At 45.6% G+C, this 19,077-nt stretch overlaps 1 protein-coding gene across 1 annotated transcript; it reads left to right on the top strand.

Moving 5' to 3' along the window:
* The first annotated feature begins 3,519 nt into the window (after positions 1 to 3,519).
* Ptgdr (prostaglandin D2 receptor) lies at positions 3,520 to 4,494 on the top strand. Its single transcript, XM_059273108.1, has one exon. The coding sequence runs from the start codon at positions 3,520 to 3,522 to the stop codon at positions 4,492 to 4,494; it is 975 nt and encodes a 324-aa protein (XP_059129091.1).
* Positions 4,495 to 19,077: the final 14,583 nt, after the last annotated feature.

Genomic DNA, 19,077 nt, shown 5'->3' with positions numbered 1-19,077 from the left:
TTCATTCCCAAGGAAATTGAGATCTAGAGATGATAGACTTCGTCAGGAACAAAGGTAAGACTCAGTCCTCACAGGAAACCTCCCAAGCCCTTCCAGGTCACCCCCACTGTACCAGCCACGGGCTTCGTGAGAAGCGCATCTAGATAGTCTCTAATGTGAGATATTTTCATTAAAAGTTTCTAAGGCAAACAGAAGCTTGGCCCTGCTTACTCCGAAAGCTGATATAAAAACTTAGAAGATTCTAAAGGCCACATGACATGTTTGCCTTCCCTTTCTAGTAAGGGCCTAAGAACCCACCGCCCCCTCCTATGCCTGGAAGGAATAGGTGCTCAACAAAGTATTTGATGCATGAAGAAATGGTAGTTTTCCACAGCTCTACAGTGAAGTCAGTGGACAGGGTTTCCTAGGGACAGGGATTGATGACTCTGAAGTTGAACTGAGGCAGAGTGGACAGCAGCAAAGCTTGCAGGAAAGGCTGCCGGAAACCCCATGGTGAAGGCCAGCTGCACTGGCCAGGAGGAAATGTGTAGTTTCCTTAATCGTACTGTTCAAACCTTCTAGCTTTGATGACAACATATGTAAACCACATCAGGGACCCACAGCGCATATTTGGAGGTTGTTTTTAAAAAATCATTCACATGACTAGGCTCTCTCCCGCTGCCCTGCACCTTTGGGGCAGAGAAAGCTATAGGTAAATAGAGGAAGAGGAAACAGCACCAAGAATTAAAGTGTTCTTCAGGAGAATGCTCAAGCAATGCCTTCAACGGCAGGATTCTTAAACTGAGTTTACTAGGTCTCCCTCCACCTGATACCACAGTGGAACCTGAGGATACGATGAATCTCTGAACTTGATATAAATGTGTGTCTGTCTAGAGAAGAGACCTCAGCCTTCATCCGATTCTCCTGTTGTTGGCTGTAGGGCCTCCTTCCCCTTCAGCTCTGTCATAGTCAAGTGGGGTTCACCTAAGTTCATTATGATTTGCTAGGAGATAGGGGTGAGAGAGAAGGCACAAGACATATAGCTAACCCCAGGCAGGGCCTTCAGAGAGTCAGTGCACTCTGAAAGGCCTAGAGCAGTGGTTCCCAACCTTCCTAATCCACAACCCTTTAATACAGTGCCTCATGTTGTGCTGACCCTCTCTGGGGGTCGTGACCCACAGGTTGAGAAATGCTGGCTTAGAGGTTGTCCAGCATAGACAAGGGCTGACCTCATGCAAGGCCTTCATGGCGTCAGCGCACCCTGAAAGGCCTAGAGGTTGTCCAGCGGAGACAAGGCTCTCTCTCAAAGTTAGCTTTTACTGCCCTTACTCTGTGTCAAGCCCTCTATTGTTATTTTTTTTTTCTCGGCCTCACAGCAATCCCAGGAGGTCAAAGACGCCCCCTAGCCCACAGATAAGGACACTGAAACTCGGAGAGGTTGAAGTACTAAACCAGAATCCTAAAGGTCCTGTGTAATTTCCAAGCGTGAACTCTTGCTGTTCTGTGGCCTGACCTGCAGATCAGGCTTTCATTGGGAGGCAGCTTCTCTGCCCTCCCTTCGGGATTCCTGAAGCTCGGGGCCCTGGCCTCTCCCTGACCCTGTCCATCAGAATAGGCAGAGAACACTGCAAACGAAGCTCTTCATGCCAAGGCATACTCTACTTGCTTACGTAATTTAGCCCAAGTCGTCCCTCTAAGATTCCACTCTGGATGCCAGTTTCTGTCCCAAGATATGGAGTGTTAAATAAAGAAACCCCAGTTAACACCCCCTCCTATCTTGATGTAGGCAAGTCACAGCCAGAAAGGAAGAAGGATTCTCCAACAGTCACAGGACAGAAGAATGGTAATGCTCTAAAACAAGCTAATAGGGGCTGGTTTCAAACTCCAGGTTAAAACTCTCAGCTACCTATCAGCAACAAAACAAGCCAACAAAAACCAACGCTTTCCCCCAATAATATTGTGGCAACCACATGCACCAAGGACTCCCAAGGCACATTCTATATCTTGCCTCCATACTTCAAAGGCACCAAGCAGCCAGGACAGACGCTACGGTTTGGGAAGCTGAGCCAGTCCTAGTTCACACAGACAGTAACAGCAGACCCAGGACTTGAACCCAGGCCTGATGGCAGCATCAATGCTCTTAACCATATCCCTGTCACCCTGGCTACACAGTCATGGTGGTTTCTGCCGCTCCTATCGATATCACTTCTTGGTTTTCCACGTGTAGAAAAAGCTGGTCCCGAAATTTAGTCAGCCTCTTGGGAGGAAGAGCCATGGAAGGGGACAGGTGAACTCAACAAACACCCGATCCCTGGTTGGCTGCCACTCCCTGCCTGCCTCTGCCATGCTCACCAGCTCCTCTGCCTTTCCAAGGTGCCCTGTTTCCTCACCTCATCGCCAAAGCTCACATTCCAGAGATCTCAAAGAGAATTGGAACCAAGGCTCAGGAGTGGTGCCAATGTTAATTATTTAAACTAATTTGAGAAAAGTAGACCATAGCCCTTTCTCAGACTCCAGGCTTGGTCATCTTCAGAGTTTATAGCCACCACCTGTATCAGGAATCTTCAAAAGTTCTTATTAATAAAAACAAACCTGGAGCTGGGTATTGGGGTGAATGCTGGAAGATCAGAGAAGCAGAACAATCCACAGCCACCTCACCTTGACAATTCCTCAGCTGATCCTGTTTCCTCAGACTGGAAGCTTCTGAGTCCTTATCCAAATGGATCTCAGCTGAACTGTGCTGCTCAAAGCCTAAAAGCTTAACCAAGCCAAAAGCTTCTATATACCTTTCTGCTTCCTACCATCACTCCCTGGGATTAAAGGCGTGTGTCACCATGCCTGGCTGTTTCCAGTGTGGTCTTGAACTCACAGAGATCCCGAGGGATTTCTGCCTCTGGAATGCTAGGATTAAAAGTGTGAGTGCCACCATTTTCTAGCCTCTGTATCTAGTGGCTGTTCTGTTCTTTGACCCCAGATAAATTTATTAGGTTGCACAATATTTTGGGGAACACAATACCACCACAACCACCAGCTCCGCTGCTTCCCTTCTCCCCACTGGCTCCTAGTCCTCTCTGTGTCTGCAGTTCTCTTGCCTCCTCTGAAGGACTGACCTCGGGTGCTCACAGTCTGGGGACTCTCCCCTCTCCTCCCGACTCTGGGTGCAAGGTCTGTCTCTCCTCTGGACCCTTGTGCATTAGGACAGAGCTCTTAGCAGAGCTGCTTATGGCTGGGATACTCACAGTGGCAGCGTCCCGCCCTCCTCGAGGGGTGTGTTCCGGGAGCTTAGAGACAGGAGGGCTGGGTGTTGTTCAGCAGAGCTACTTACAGCTGGGATACTCACAGCGGCAGCATCCCGCCCTCCTCGAGGGTGTGTCCCGGGAGCTTAGATAGGAGGACTGGCTGTGAACAACACCCAGCCGCTGCCCGCTGATCTTTCTCTGTTGTACCGTCTCTGTGCCCCAGCGGCGCCGGGAGCGGCCCGGGGCTCTTCCGTACCTGGCCCGGCTGCAGCCTCCCCTCCAGCAGGACGTGGCAAGGGCCATGAACGCGTCCTATCGCTGCCATGCATCCTCCTGGGTGGAAAAGGGCTCCTCGGCGACAATGGGTGGCGTGCTCTTCAGCGCCGGGCTACTGGGCAACCTGCTGGCGTTGGTGCTGCTGGCGCGCTCGGGCCTGGGGTCCTGCCGGCAGCGGCCGCTGCGCCCGCCACCCTCGGTCTTCTACGTGCTAGTGTGTGGCTTGACGATTACTGACTTGCTAGGCAAGTGTCTGGTCAGCCCGGTGGTCCTGGCTGCCTACGCACAAAATCAGAGCCTGAAGGAACTGCTGCCTGCCGCAGGCAATGGGCTATGTCAAGCCTTCGCCTTCATCATGTCCTTCTTTGGGCTAGCCTCGACGTTACAGCTGCTAGCTATGGCGCTGGAGTGCTGGCTGTCTCTGGGACACCCCTTCTTCTACCAACGGCACATCACCCTGCGCCGGGGAGTGCTGGTGGCGCCGGTCGTGGGAGCCTTCTGCTTGGCTTTCTGCTCGCTCCCCTTCGCCGGCTTTGGGAAGTTCGTGCAGTACTGCCCAGGCACCTGGTGCTTCATCCAGATGGTCCATGAGAAGCGCTCGCTGTCGGTTCTCGGCTTCTCTGTGCTCTACTCCAGCCTCATGGCGCTGCTGGTCCTCGCTACCGTGCTGTGCAACCTGGGCGCCATGCACAACCTCTACGCCATGCACCGGCGCCTGAGGCGCCGCCACTCACGCTGCTGCCCCAGGGACCGCGCCCAGCCAGGCTCCGGTCACGGGCACGAGTCCCTACATCCCCTGGAGGAGCTGGACCACCTCGTGCTGCTGGCTCTCATGACGGTGCTCTTCACTATGTGTTCCTTGCCTTTAATTGTGAGTTGCTGGGCACCGAAGTTCAGGAAAACTGGGCGCCTCAGGGACCGGCCAGGTGGGAAGGTGGGGGTGGGATGGATGCTGCTCTGGCTCCAGGAGCTGCATCGGGGCCACCGGCAGGGCGGTTGATTCTGTGCTCAACATTCCAGGAGAGTGGTTTCCTTCCACAGGCCTAAGGTATGACCCCATTTATAGAGGAAGATGGGAGAATGTCAAAGGATTAGAGAGACAAATTGGGTGTTGTTCCCTGAACTCCGCGAAACCTTTTCCAATTGGCAGACACCCCGTCCTCTCTGCTCAGGTCTGGTGAGGTCTCTAGTCATCTGTGCGCCTTGCTGAAGACCTTAGTCCTCTACTCCCAGCCTCCCGCCCCAGCTATGTCATATTTTATTTTGTTAGATCCGCCCTTTAATTTAGACGTGTCGGAAACGGACTTGTCCAGGAGTTCTTCTCCGGATTTTGGCCTAGAAAGGGACAAAGGGAAGGAAAGGGGTTAGTTCATCCTGAGGGCCTTACAGAAGTGAGCGATAAACATAGATTTAGTTTTGAAAAACTCTAGGGTTGTGGCTGCTGCTGCACTGCACCCCCCCCCCCGCGCGCGCGCGCGCGCGCGTGCGCGTGTGGGGGTTACAGGTGGCCTGTTGTTTCCTCATCTGTCTTGATGGGTTTTGTTTCTATCTTGGCCAGTGGGATGGCAAAGAATCCCATTAACTTGGGTTCCAAATTACAAGAAGACGGCAGAGGCTGACTGATGAACCTGCTGCTTTAGATATCACATTTAAACAGCCACACTAGATTGGCAGCTCCCAAATCGAAATGAATACTTATACCATCAGTTTGATGGTAGACACCAAAAACATAGAGCCCCAATTAAGCTAAGCACTATTCAAATTGTTAAAAAGAGTTCAATTCTTCCTATTAGGTATGTACTTTAAAAGTTGTACATAGTTATTGTTAATGCATCTTCAATTTTATCAGTTTCACATGATAGCTCATGACCATCAGGGGATCTGAGTCCTCTTCTGGCTCCAGAGGCATTAGGCACACATGTGTTACACAGACATACATGCAGACAAAATACTCATAGACATTAAAATAATAGATTAACATTGTGGGGATATGTTTGCTTTCTGGTTTTATTAGTATCTACTGAACATTCATTATTTGGCACCTTGGCCTATAAAACCTGAAGCATTTATTCTCCCGTCCTTTACCAAAACAAAAAGCTCTAGACCAGTTGGAGTTCACTGATGCTGTGATGAAAGCAGACAGTAGCTAAGTCCATGGAAATCTGAAGCAGCATTTGGATGCTTTAATGTGAATAACCCAGAAAACAGTGTAAAACAATGGGACGAACATAGCATTTTGACACATCTCTAAGGAAATTCATATCACCTTATAGAATTGTGAGAATTAAAGGAACTAATATATTTGAAAACAATTTGTCAAAACAACTTGTAAAGTTCTGGATAAGGATAACCCAGACAGCAGTCCTCTCAAGAGCCATAATTTCTTAGAAGGAAGTAAGGGATTTCTCAATGGCTGTTGGTCTGGGTCAAGTTTCAGCACTCACTGGCTGTGGTAGTGACTTATTTACTGGCTGACCTCATCTGTTGAGGGATAACAACATTAGTTCTGTAGGATTGACAAAGGTTGAAAATCACACACACACACACACACACACACACACACACACACACACTGAGCTTTCATCTCTGTGTGTGATGTGCGTGCACACACCTATATGAGTACAGGCATGTGCATTCCATGATGCACACTTGGAGACCGGAGGCCAACCTCAGACATTGATCCTCACCTGACATTTTGATTAACACAGGGTCTCTTTGTTTGTTTGCTGGTGTGTGTGCCAGACTAGCCGGCCAGCAGCCTCCTATCTTGCCATGTTTCCATTGCTATGATAAACACCATGACCAAAAGCAACTTGGGGAGGAAAGGATTTATTTCAGCTTACAGTTCCATATCACAATCTATTGGAGGAAGTCAGGGCAGGAACTCCAAGCAGGAACCTGGAGGCAGGCACCGAAGCAGAAGCCATGGAGGAATGCTGCTCACTGGCTTGCACTTCATGGCTTGCTCAACTGCTTTCTTATACCCTGCGGCGGTGCACGCCTTTAATCCCAGCACTCAGGAGGCAGAGCCAGGAGGATCTTTGCAAGTTCAAGGCCAGCCTGGTCTACAGAGTGAGATCCAGGACAGGCACCAAACTACACAGAGAAACCCTGTCTCAACACCCCCCCCCAAAAAAAAAGAAAAAAGAAATGCCCCCCAGGCTTGTCTATAGCCTGAGGCATTTTCAAAGTTGAGATTTCCTCTTCTCAGATGACTCTAGCTTCTGTCAGATTGACAAAAACCCAACATTGCAGAAAAAAAAAGTAAAAGAAAAGATAACCTAGTAGAATTGACATGGGTAAGTACTGCATAGAAAGAAAATAGTTTGGTCTGGCAAGATGGTCCAGCAGATAAAGGTGCTTGCTGCCAAGCCTGTGGTCCGAGTCATATCCATTCAGCATATATCTGGTACCTCCCTCATCCGACACACTCTGTAGCTCAGTGAGATACAAAATGAGGAAATCACCCCGGTGCAGGCACAAGTCAAAAGGGAAGGGTAGTAATTAAGGCTAACGGAGAGTGTAGTGGAGGAAATGGGCAACTCCTAGTTGAGGAAATATTATGCAAGCTACTTATCGAGTGTTGGTGATGTAGCAGCCCCTGCTCCCGGAGCTTTCTTCACACCACCTCATTCCATCTTCACAAGAATCCGGGAAAGCAGGGACAATGACCTTTTCTGTAAAAACAAGAAAACCACGTCCTCCCTGAAACCATACATCTGAAGAGAAGATTCCAACCCGGACGCTTAGACCTTTAGCCAGTGGCGCAAAGAGACTCCTAAAAGGAGTAATATTTAAAGTTGGTTTGAAGGACAGAACTGTTTGGCTATTTAATCCATTTCCAGGCTTGTAAAATGGAAATAATGGCTGTCTTTACTCACAAGACTTTTGTAAGGAGAAAATAAAAATTTCAAAAGGTAGAACAATGCCTGGGAGTTGAAGGTTCTAAGCGGTCACTGGCCATTAGGACTGCTGTTGGCATTATGAAGCAAGAGAGAAGAGAGAGAGTGTTCATATATCAGTAACAGATGAGTCTAATGTAAGGCATCTTCCATATGCACTGGATTGAAATCGGCAAGACCACTGAAATGTTATAAAGGAGCAAGTCAAAAGCTAAGGAGATTGATTCTAGGAATGTGCATCTCCTCTGAGAGATGCTCCTGGGTGGCCTTGAGTGCTCTTAGCCACACTTTCCCCTACTAATATTGGATTTGTGTAGTTTCTGTTCCATTAGGGTCAATTTCTTTCATTATGGATTTAGAATTGCAGTAACCATGGGAAGTGTAATGCCAACAGAAAAGGTATGCAGCCTCAGAATGGTGGTCTGGGGTTGTGCTGATCTAGGCAGCAATGTGACCTGAATGGCAGAGAGAATCATGATTTGAGGCATTTTGCAGAGCTCCAAGGAAACTACAGGGACCCAAGGTAAGATCAAGGCATAGGAGGTAGCTGGACACAGGTAAGTAGACATCTATCTTTGGGTACACCCTCCCCCAATCTTATATAGAGTCTATTTTACTAAAAGGAACAATTTATAGCTGGGCGGTAATGATGCATGCTTTTAATCCCAGCACTTGGGAGGCAGAGGCAGGTGGGACTCTGTGAGTTTGAGGCCAGACTGGTCTACAAAGAGAGTTCCAGGACAGTCAGGGCTACTCAGAGAAACACTATCTCAAAAAAAAAAAAAAAAAAAAGGAAAGGAAGGAAAGAAAATTAAATGGACAATTTAAAAGAACAATTTCCATGAGGTGTTCAGTTCTTTCATCCGGTCACCTTGTGTCTTTTTATCATCAGAGCTCCTGTCTTTTTACTTCTGTTCAAAGCTCTATTTATTGGTGTGTCCATGCATGTGGCAATTACTTCTAAGTAGGCTAATTAGAGTGGGCAGAAAGTAGGCAGCTGAATAAAGTATGCATGTAAGGATACAACTTAAAGAATCTGTGTGTGGAAGCCTGGTGATATCTTCATAATCTGGCAACATCCTGGAAACTTGAGATCAGAATTTGGAACAGCCTTCAAGGAGTTAGTCAGATCGGTCTCCCAGACATACCTCAGTTTCCCCACTTTGCAGGCTCCTCATCCACACCCACCAGACACAGTATGAGAAATCTGGGTTAAGATAAACAAAGTAAGGGGATTTGTTCCTTCCATCAGCCTTCTACGTCCTTACCCTTTTCTGTGTAATTTTCTTTTTCCCCAACAGTATCGTGCTTACTATGGAGCCTTTAAACTTGTCGACACAACTGAAGGAGACTCGGAAGATCTCCAGGCCTTGCGTTTTCTGTCTGTGATTTCAATCGTGGACCCCTGGATTTTCATCATTTTCAGGACTTCAGTATTCCGGATGTTATTTCACAAGATTTTCATAAGACCTCTGATCTACAGAAACTGGCACAGCCACTCCTACCAATCTAAGACAGAATCCACATTGTGACGGCTTTGCATGCTCTGGTAAGCTGAAAATATACCACACACTCAGACAAAACCACGACTGGAAAAAAAACCCTACAATTTAAATCCTTACAAATGATCTCCCATGGGGAGCTAGAGAGATGACTCCGCATTTACAAGCATGTGCTTCTCTTCCAGAGGACTTGGATTTGTTTCCCAGCACCCATCCAGGTGGCTCACAGCTGTCTGTAACTCCAGCTCTAGGGGAATCTGACACCCTCCTAGCCTCCATGGGCACCTGAATTCATTGCATTTAACCACATACAGAGACAGACACACACACAGAGAGACAATTAAAAACAATAAGAGTAAATTTAAAACTATCTCCCATAACTAAAACATCTATTTTCAAAACTTTCTGATATAACAATATGTTGTCAGTCTGTATCCATAAACCATTTTGGTCCAATTTAAAATATTGTGCTAATAACAGCAACTAAAATGTGTATGTTGTAAACAATGTTAAAAGTGTTGATATAGCAATGATATTAATTGTCCCAACATTTGCACCTGGTGGCCCTAAATTTTTAGTGCAGTCTTGAAACCTATGGATTTTTATTTAAATACGGTAGAAACATCACTATCTGTTTATAATTATGTGGTGGGTATTCATAAACAAACTTAACAATGGCTCACGTTATTTTTTTCCAGTAAAACTTAACTTATTTTGTATCGTAATTGCTCTTACTTTTTTGTTTGGTTGGTTTTTTTGTTTGTTTTTGGCAAATGGCCTAAGAATAATCTGAATTATAGATACTACTCAGAGAAGTGAGTCAGGAAACCAGTCCAGATCAGGAGTTCGAGGAGACCATCTCAGGGAGCTCACTGGCCTTGGGTGAAGAAGTACAACTTCCAGGTAGTATATATGAGGCAAGATGTAACTATGACCCACAACTCAAAGTGGAAAAAAAGAAAACTGTGATCTTTCGAAGTCTGGTCTCCTGCAGATGGAGGCAGAGATGTCAGTGGGAATCAATAATTTGGTTGTTGACTCTAAAATTTTCAATTCATAGAAACCTCATTTATCACATGGATGGATTCTTTGGAGGAAAGGATTTGTTTCTTGGAAAAATACTGGAGTGTGACTTAGCAGAGAGCTATATTATTTACCGATTTCAGCTGTGTGAACTCACAGGGCACTTAGCACAGTAAGAGGCCTGCCCAGGACTTAGCCTCTGTGGAGAGTGATGGCAATGGCCTTCATACCTGCCTATCACAGCTTCATTCTGCTATTTGTAGAGACAATGAGATGTCACTGAGGCTCCTGTGAGCAGTGCTGGCAGAACCAGAGTACAGCATAGCTTAGAAGGACACTGTGGCACACTTTAATTACATGAGTTTACACTGGTCAGCAACACTATGGCCAAAAGAGAAGGAGGGATGCCCAGAAAAGGGGGTGCCCAGAAAAGGAGGGTGCCCTTGCAGTGAGACAGAAGGTTCTAGCTCCAGCTCATAGCGAGAGCTCTCACCTTTTGTAAATCAACAGATGGGGACATGAGAGAATTTTCCAGTCCCTGTGCGTCCTGAACACTCAGACTCTGAGATGGTCTCAAGGCCTCCAGCCTGCAGTCCCTTCCAAAGGCAAGAGGTGTTTGCTGCTTTCCAGGTTAGCAGAAAACATGATTGTCTCACCTCTGGTTTTTCTGAGAGCTCAGAGGTGATATTAATTTATATATATAATATAAGTATATATGTATATATATATATATATATATATATATATATATATATATATATCTTATAGAAAAACTGTGAAAAGCCAAATAAGAATATAGGAAGTATAATCTGAGAGTATAACACAATGAAAAATGCAGTTGGTTTTGGTTTAGCTTTCATTTCTATGTTAAATGTGAATGATGCTTTTTTTTCCTGAGGAAGTGCATCTTTTTTGTGTCCTACTTTTAGAAGGTATGCTAAGGCAATTGTCCAGATAATTTAATAAAGCCCCAAATGAATAAATAAATGTAATTTTATAATATTTTGTGGAGGATATTGCTTTTTTTAAATAAAAGGAAAACGTCTGATTTTTTTTTAATGAGCAAACAATTGCCGGCAATATTTCAATCTCTAGCCATGCAAGTATGAATTTTCCTAAGTCCTATTGGCCTTTTAAATACCTTAAACAAAATTTCCTAGGCTTATCCAAGAGCTTAATGTTCCTGTTTGTTTTACATGAAATGCTGGCAAACTGCCCTGATGAAATCCATGTCCAATTACAGTCTACTGTGGAGTGATCCTCCCTGATCTATCATTAACTTATTAAATCATCGACACAGACCCGGTGCCTAGCAATTGGTTAGGTGCTAGTTGCTAGCTGTCCACTGGAGGGAGACAAGACTGTAATGGTTGTGAATGCTCAGTAATAAATGTGCACACACGGTGCCAGGGCACCCCACAAAGGCTACACGCAGGCCTGTCCGAAGAACTTCACAGGGAGCAGATGTTTCCTTCAAACCCTGAAAATGGGTGGACATGCTAACCCCAACTGAAAACTGAAGAGGACACTCAAAGAAGAGGGGACACATAGAGTTCAGAAATGTAGAAACTCATTCAGCCTAGCCAAAGAAATGCAAAGTGTGAATTAAATGGTGGAGGACCAAGCAAAAAGCACTGTGACTTGCAAAATTCAGAAGGTTATTGAAATGTGAATATTCACAATCCTCTGATAAGTTTGTCAATTTCTATGTCCTTTCTGGGTAGCAGCCTTGCTCAGTGACAGCAAGAGCCTGAGAAGATATAGGGTACCAGTATTTCCAATCTGGAATTTTTGCTCCAAAAGAAGAATTAGAGATACCAGAATTATATTTTTTTAATGTAGCCTTACTTTAAGTAGCAAAAAAGAAAGAAAGAAAGAAAGAAACTACCAGAATAAGGACTATACAAACAAAACTTCGAATATACCTTGATTTACATATAATATATTCACTAAGCATATAGCTATTTTAAAATTTTTTTCAACGAACATAAACACTGAGAAGAAAACTCACCATGTAACACTAAGTTATACAAGCAGGATACAAACTACGTTAAGATGTGGCCAACAAATATGTACACAATGCAGAAATAAAACAAAGAAAGCATGAACCATAGTTGCTCTTGTCCATGGACATTTTCCAATCATTCTTTTTTAATGGTTTCCAAGATTTGAGATAATAAGTATTTTTTTACATGAAAGTATTTTTGAAGAGATACCTAGAATTGGACTGAGAAAATAAGAGGAAAGGCACCAAGGCTGAGTTCTGGGTCTAAAAGAACAGAAGTACAGAGATATGCAGGTATGAATGAGGGCAGCCTGCCCAGGCTTAGCAGCTTCATTTGGCAGAAGTGTGTTACTTAAGACCAAAAGCTGCAGAACAGGCTGAGAGAGTGGTGGTTTCACACCATGAAGTCATGTGTGGGTCAGCAGTAGGGTTTGGAGTTCTAGGGAGGCCCTGCCTGCTAGTAACTGGAGGCTTTGGGATGAGGGCAGTCTGATGGAGTTGGGGGCTCATGCAGGAATGTGGACTGTGAATGGGGCAGGCAGGGCACCAGAGAGCATGAGAACGGTTGTGTCAGCCCTGGGATAGTTCTGGGTACCAGTCTCTGTACTAGACTCAAGCTCCCAGCTAAGGAAGTAAATGAATTTAAAAACAGCCTGGCCCCGGATTTCCCTGCTGTACATCCCACCAAATCAGAGGAAGGGGTATTTTTATGTTTGGTGTGTGTGTGTGTGTGTGTGTGTGTGTGTGTGTGTGTGTGTGTATGTGTTTTGTGTTTTGTTTTTTGGGGTTTTCGTTGGTTGGTTGGTTGGTTGGTTGGTTGGTTGGATTTTTTTATTACTTGAAGGGGGACACAGAGACTCCGTATGTGCAGGCCCAGAGAAGGCCAGCTGCAAGTGTCCCCTCAAAAGATAAAAATGAGTCAAAGGATCTGTCTGTCATTCAAATGTGAACAAAAATTAATGTTAGGCACAGCAGAACTCCAGTCATTAAGTTTTAATGGTCCAAAGTCACTATTTGGCTATAGGATAGACCCAGGAGTGAATACATCACAGCATGGCATTGTTTGAACAAGCTACATGGCTATCAATATACAGAGAGAAGAGCATAGAAACGTAAGAAATCAAGTGTTACTACCATCACACATGTCGGAAAGAAGCAGGTAAGACGGAACTGGATTCAGACAGCAGAGAGAGAGAGGAAATAGCTGCTCAGTGGCTTAGGAGGCAGAGCTCATGGGATCCCACTGTGACTCAAGGGATCCACCATATGACTCCTTAGGGAATCCCACTATGTGTCTGGGGTCTGTGTTCTTCCACTTCCAGTGCAGTTCACCACTTCTGTCTCTGAGTTTCAGTGTTCCCATAAACCAGCTAGGGAAAGGAGAAACATTCTGAAAATAGTGTTTTTCTCTTCCCCCTACATTCCCAGTTTTCCTGGACAACAGATTACAGCTCCTGATTGAGATTACTATGGATTTTAACATACACTACCCAACCAGGTTAAGAAAAGCTAATTGCCTTTGTTGTGGGGGATCAGTCCCCCACCTTTACCTGGGTACTTTTGAGGAGTGAGGGATAAGAGATTTAGACAGAAGAAAAGAGGGGAGAGAAACAGAAAGAAACACAGGATAGCCTCGAGAGGGCCTGCATCCTTATCCACCAGCCCAGAACTTTATTCAAAAGGGCTTTTTATAACAATGCCAAGGGGCAAGGTAAAAGATCTCCCCCTCGATAGATACAACCAAGTGTAGAGCCTTCCAAATACCTGGTACCCAGGCCCATGGTCCAATCATCCTCTTATGCAGTCCTGCTGGTAAAGCAAGCTCAGATCTCACTAAGAAACCTCTGTGGGCTCCCATATTTTGTTACTTCTCTGTTGCTATGATTAAATACTCTTACAGAAGCAACATTTAAGGAAGAAAAGTTTACTTTGTTTTATAGCTGCAAGGTACTCCATCAAGGAAAGTCAAGACAGCAGTAGTTTGAGAACTAGTTGCACTGACTGCAGTCAGGGACCAGATGATGCTAGTACCCAGGTCACTTCCTCCCTTTTAATCAGTCCAGTATGCCAGTCACCCATAGTGGGTGGGTCTCCCCATTTCAATTAGCCAAAATGAAATAGTCCCTCACAGGCATGCCCAGAGGTTAACCTAATCTAGTAATGCTTTATATAATAGAGCTAATAACCTAATAATCTTCCATGGGTGTACCTAGGGCATATCTCCTATGTGATTTCAGGTCCTGTCAAGTTGACAACACTAACCACATTAGCTATAAAGGTTATTCATTTAGTCACAACAATCTTGCTAAGCCTCCTTGCCAGGTCTTCCTGGAGCTCCAGGAAAATAGAAATTCCATAAACATCAAAACCTAAACAACCCCCCACTCACTAGCCAGACACACTAGACCAACACTTCTCAAAGTGTGTCCCTGACATGGAACAGCAGCTTCCTCACCTGGAAATTAGCATGGATAAAAATTCTAGGTCCTACCTTAGATTTACTACATCTGATCTTGGAATGAAGCGAGCCACCTTCTCTGATTGAAACTGCCTTGAATGAATGGCTTTCTCTTCCCAGAACGGCCTCTAGATGGTGCAAAGCTAAGTTCATAGCTAAGTGAGATCAGGCGATTGGGGCTTCCTCTACTGCCTTTCACAATTGCCTAACTTAGTGAAGGGCATCATCAGGTCTCATCTGTTATTAGCAAGGGGAACATTCCAGTCTTTGAGACAACTGAGGATTCAGAAATCAGTCTAGTCTTGGAAATCATCACAATTAGGTGTCTAAAATTTATCATGCCTCTTGGCAAACTCAAAAGACTTAATTTATGTTGTTTTTTCTATTACTAGAATGCTAAAACTAAAGATAATCAAGCATCATTAAGAGAAACAAGAAATATCTTTTCAGTCAAGCTCATAAAGTATCTTGATGGTTTCATACTTAGGAAGCACAGGGAACCTAATTGGAAATATGAGACAAAGTTAAAAGTCACACAATTCAGTACAACTGTTACCACATGCTGCCATTTTGAGCTCCTAGTTACTTTTCTATTGCTGTAATAAGACAGGTGACCAAGGTAACATAAAACAAAGTGTTGAATTTGGGGCTTACAGTTTCAGAGGGTTAGAGAAAGAACAGGGGGCGGGAACAGCTGAGCACTCCCATCCTGATCCAGAAGTATGAGACAAAGAGAGCTAACTGGAAATGGCTAGGGCCTTTGAAACCCCAAAAAACCAACCCCAGTGACACACCTCCTCCACACCTCTTAATCCTTCCCAAACAGTTCCGCCAACTGAGAACAAATATTCAAATATGCAAGCCTATGAGCCATTCTCATTCAAACCACTGCAAGGGTATAGTTTGAAAACAACAAACCCCCAAATCATAGGTAATTACATTTATGATTACCCTAGCACTGTACTGAACAGACACCTGGAAAAAAATGAAGCTAGTAGCTTGCCTACATCAATTTAGTATTAGTGCAATAGGCCCCTGACCTTAGCACAACTGATGCCATGATGGAGAAAACATTCAGGTCTCAAAACCAAGTAAGTAGGCAGCAACCCTGCCAAAAAGAGAACAAAGATGTAATCCATTAAAGTCCATGGTTCTGGGAAAAATTCCTAAATGTACTAACCTTGCTTTTTGGCTTCTGTAGTTCTGCTTCTGGCTAACAATTTTTGCTAATGAGATATGTCAGCCCAGGATGTGATTTTTTTTGTGTGCTTAAAAGTCTACTCCAGGAAAGTCTCATGTGACACTCAGATCCCAAATACCTATGTAGCTGCTGACTGGCTAATAAAGACTTTTTATTGGTTTGAACTCATGTCCAAGTAGTCTTCTCTGGCATATACCTCACAACATTTCTGGAGGCCCCAGTGAGATTGCCAGACACCACACCTGGAGACACTAGAGGTCTCAGAGCCCCTTGAAACTGAGAAGAATGTGGTGGTCAAAAAACTTGTAAGGGGTGCACAACCTGAGACATTCCAGGACCCTGAATTCCCTCTGATGGATTGTTGCTTAATGTTTCTGAGGAATCAGACACCTCAACCTCTAAAAGGAAACAAAATTAAAAGTCACCTGGTCTGTCATCTGTAGAGACAAGTGTAGTTAAGGCACCCTCTGTTTAGGACACAAAGAAAAGGCTTGTAGCTGGAGAGTTTCTCTCCAGCTCCCACCAAGCCCCAGCAGTCCCGCAGCCCACTTATAAAATAAACACACAGATGCTTATATTATTTAAACTGGCCTAATGGCTCAGGCTTCTTACTATCTAGTTCCTATATCTCAAATTAGCCCATATCTGTAAGTCTATAAGTTGCCACGTGGCTCGTGGCTCACTGGTACCTTACATCTCACTTGTCATAGTGTCAGCTGGCAGCGTCTCTCTGACTCCACCTTCCTGTTTCCCCAATTCTCCTCTCTGCTAGTCCCACCTATACTTCATGCCTGGCTGCTGGCCAATCAGTGTTTTATTTATCAATCAATTATAGCAACATATATTTACAGCATACAGGACATCCCATAGCAGAGGCTAGTGGTGGGTGAGACTTCATCAGACTCCTCTGATCTGTTCAGATGCATGAACATGTGGTGGCCACCCCTGGTTGTCTTTACTTTGTATCTCTCTATATGTTTCTGTCAGTTCTGTTGACTGGAGAAAAAGACCTAAAATTAAGGGAGAGTGAGCTCTCCTGGGACCACAGCTGCTGCTGCTGCCCCTGGCATGACACACAACTTCTCACAGACTCATGGTCCACACTGAGCCACCCTTGGTGCACTCCCCCTTGCATCTGTACCCTCCCTGCTCTCCCCATTTCAGTAGACAGTTGCTGCTGCTGTTATTATGGTGATGCTAGCAGTAAGGGTTCCTGAGTGGAATGGAGGGTGGTGGTCACAGGCCCAAAGGGAGTTTTGTGGAGGGGCATGGATGCAATGTCTGTTTCTCTAATGGAAAACTCTGGACCTTCTTGAAATCGATTGGCCATCTTTTGGAGTCAGGTAGTCCCATGACAGTTCAGATCATCTGGAACATGGTGACTGGGAAATCCCAGGAACCTCAACTGGTTTCTTTCTTGTATTTGACTAGTGGCTTTCTCTGGTGTGAGACCACCAGCCTCTCAGCTTAAGACCTGTACCCTCCTGTTGGCTCGGCCAAGTCACCCAGAGAAACCCCAGACCTCTGCCTGTTCTCTCAGTCCTGCTGGAAGACATTCATTTCTCCCTCTTGCTCCCTGAGCACAAGCTCCGGACTTGCCCCAAGCTGTGCACTTCCTCCCCTCCCCCACCACCACCTGATCTAAGCAGCCAGTGGTGCCCTGGGAAGGAGGAAGTGGTTATATTCCTTCCTCTTTTGTGGTTTATGTCCTTTATCAATCAGTGATCTGTACCTCAACTCTGACCAAGGTAAGGAGGCTCTGACAATTCTTGTCAGGCCCTTTTAGGATTGAAGACAGCTGCTGGAAAATATTACTTTTATCATGCAGATATTAGAAAAGAAACTTCAGAAGTTAGAAGGATTTGACAGTATGAATAGGTCTCAATTATTGGAAATTGCTCAAAAGGTTTACAATAACCATGACTCTGAAGAAAACCCCAAAACAAAACAAAAAGATAAAAGAGGTCCCAGAAGGGGAAGTCAGAGACACCAGGAAAGAAAGAAAGAAAAAAAAGATGCCCTATCCTACATAAATGATTACAAAGGGGGTCCTTGCCCAGGCACTAGGACCCTGGAAGAGGCCAGCAGCCTCTCTGTCCAGAAGAGTTGATCCTGCTTCTACCAACTGGCTGGCTTGTTTGTGGGCAGCTGCCCATACAATCATGCTAGTAAACAAACTGACTTTGGGCCAGGAACTGTTCCTAACCACCTCACGCTCTGTAATGGACCTCCTGAGGAGGACCCCAGAGAGGCGGATGTATAACGCCTAAACAACACATTATCAGGCACTTCTCTTGGGCCAGCCTCCTATTTGATCCTACAAAACTTCAGCCATCAGCCCAGCCAGCCGGCTGCCAAAACACCCGAAAGAGTCACTCCAAGACAGCAGCCTGGTTAGTGTCATCAGACTCCACCAGCCAGATGGGGGGACACAGCAGTGGGAAGAGGAGCTGTGGTCCAGGCACTGTCCTGGCCCCAGCCTCTCCACCTTCGACCGGCAGGAGCTGCATGCTCAGCTTCTCCAGTCAGGCTCTGGCCATGCAGAAGCACTAAGTTGTGGTGAAAGATGGACCAGAGCAGCGTCAGCCTCCCCAATCTGAAGCAGGTACCCAGCCTTGGCCCCTGCTACCCCTGCCACTGTGGCTGCAGCATCCTCTACTCCTTTCTACGGCAGCAGGCTGCAGCCTTCTGCCTCCTCTCTGAGCTCCACTGCAGCCAGAGTCTGCACTTCCTGAATGTGACGGCTGCGGACCTAACTACATGAGAGCTTCTGTTCGAAATGGAATCAGGTTTGCAGGGGCTGCGATTGTCACCTTGGACAGGACAATATAGACCCAGTCCCTCAGCTGAGGAACATCTGCACAAAGGACTGAGCTTCAGACTTTAACCCAGGCACTTCACTGGAGGAAGCCCAAACCATCACCATGTACAGGGACAGTTGATATGCATCAGCCCACTGCCGATGTCCACGGGGCCCTCTATAGAGAGCAAGGGCTCCTTAACTCAGTTGGAAGGGACACAGGAAGAAACTAAGTGGACAAAAAGGAAAGTTTGATGCCAAACAGAAGACCAATGGGGTGGTTCTTGCTGAGCGAGGACCCACACTCTCTGCTGACATCTGAAGATTTAAAAAAAAAAAAAAAAAAATTCCTAGATTTGGATTGCCTATCCTCCCCACCTCCGGAGTCATAATGGCCCCACCCTCATGACCAAAGTTTCCCTAAATCTGGCAAAGGTCCTAAATGTTAATTGAAAATGACATTGTGCCTCGAGGCCACAAAGCTCTGGACAGGTAAAATATAAATGTCTCTGAGACCAGTGGAAATTGGGCCAACCTTCTTGAGAAGTTCATAAGGCAAAAATCACTCTCCTTAAGTCCTTACATGCCTTGCAACAGACACAGAGGACTACTCACCAGGCTAAACCCTTGCTCCTGTCTGAGCCTGCCACAAGTTCCAGCCTGGCAACCTCATGTGGGTAGAGATCCTGACT

This window comes from Peromyscus eremicus, chromosome 9 (genome assembly GCF_949786415.1).
Source record: "Peromyscus eremicus chromosome 9, PerEre_H2_v1, whole genome shotgun sequence".
Taxonomy (NCBI): Eukaryota; Metazoa; Chordata; class Mammalia; order Rodentia; family Cricetidae; genus Peromyscus; species Peromyscus eremicus.
The sequence above is the reverse complement of the archived record's forward strand: the minus strand, read 5'-3'. Positions and strand labels throughout refer to the sequence as shown.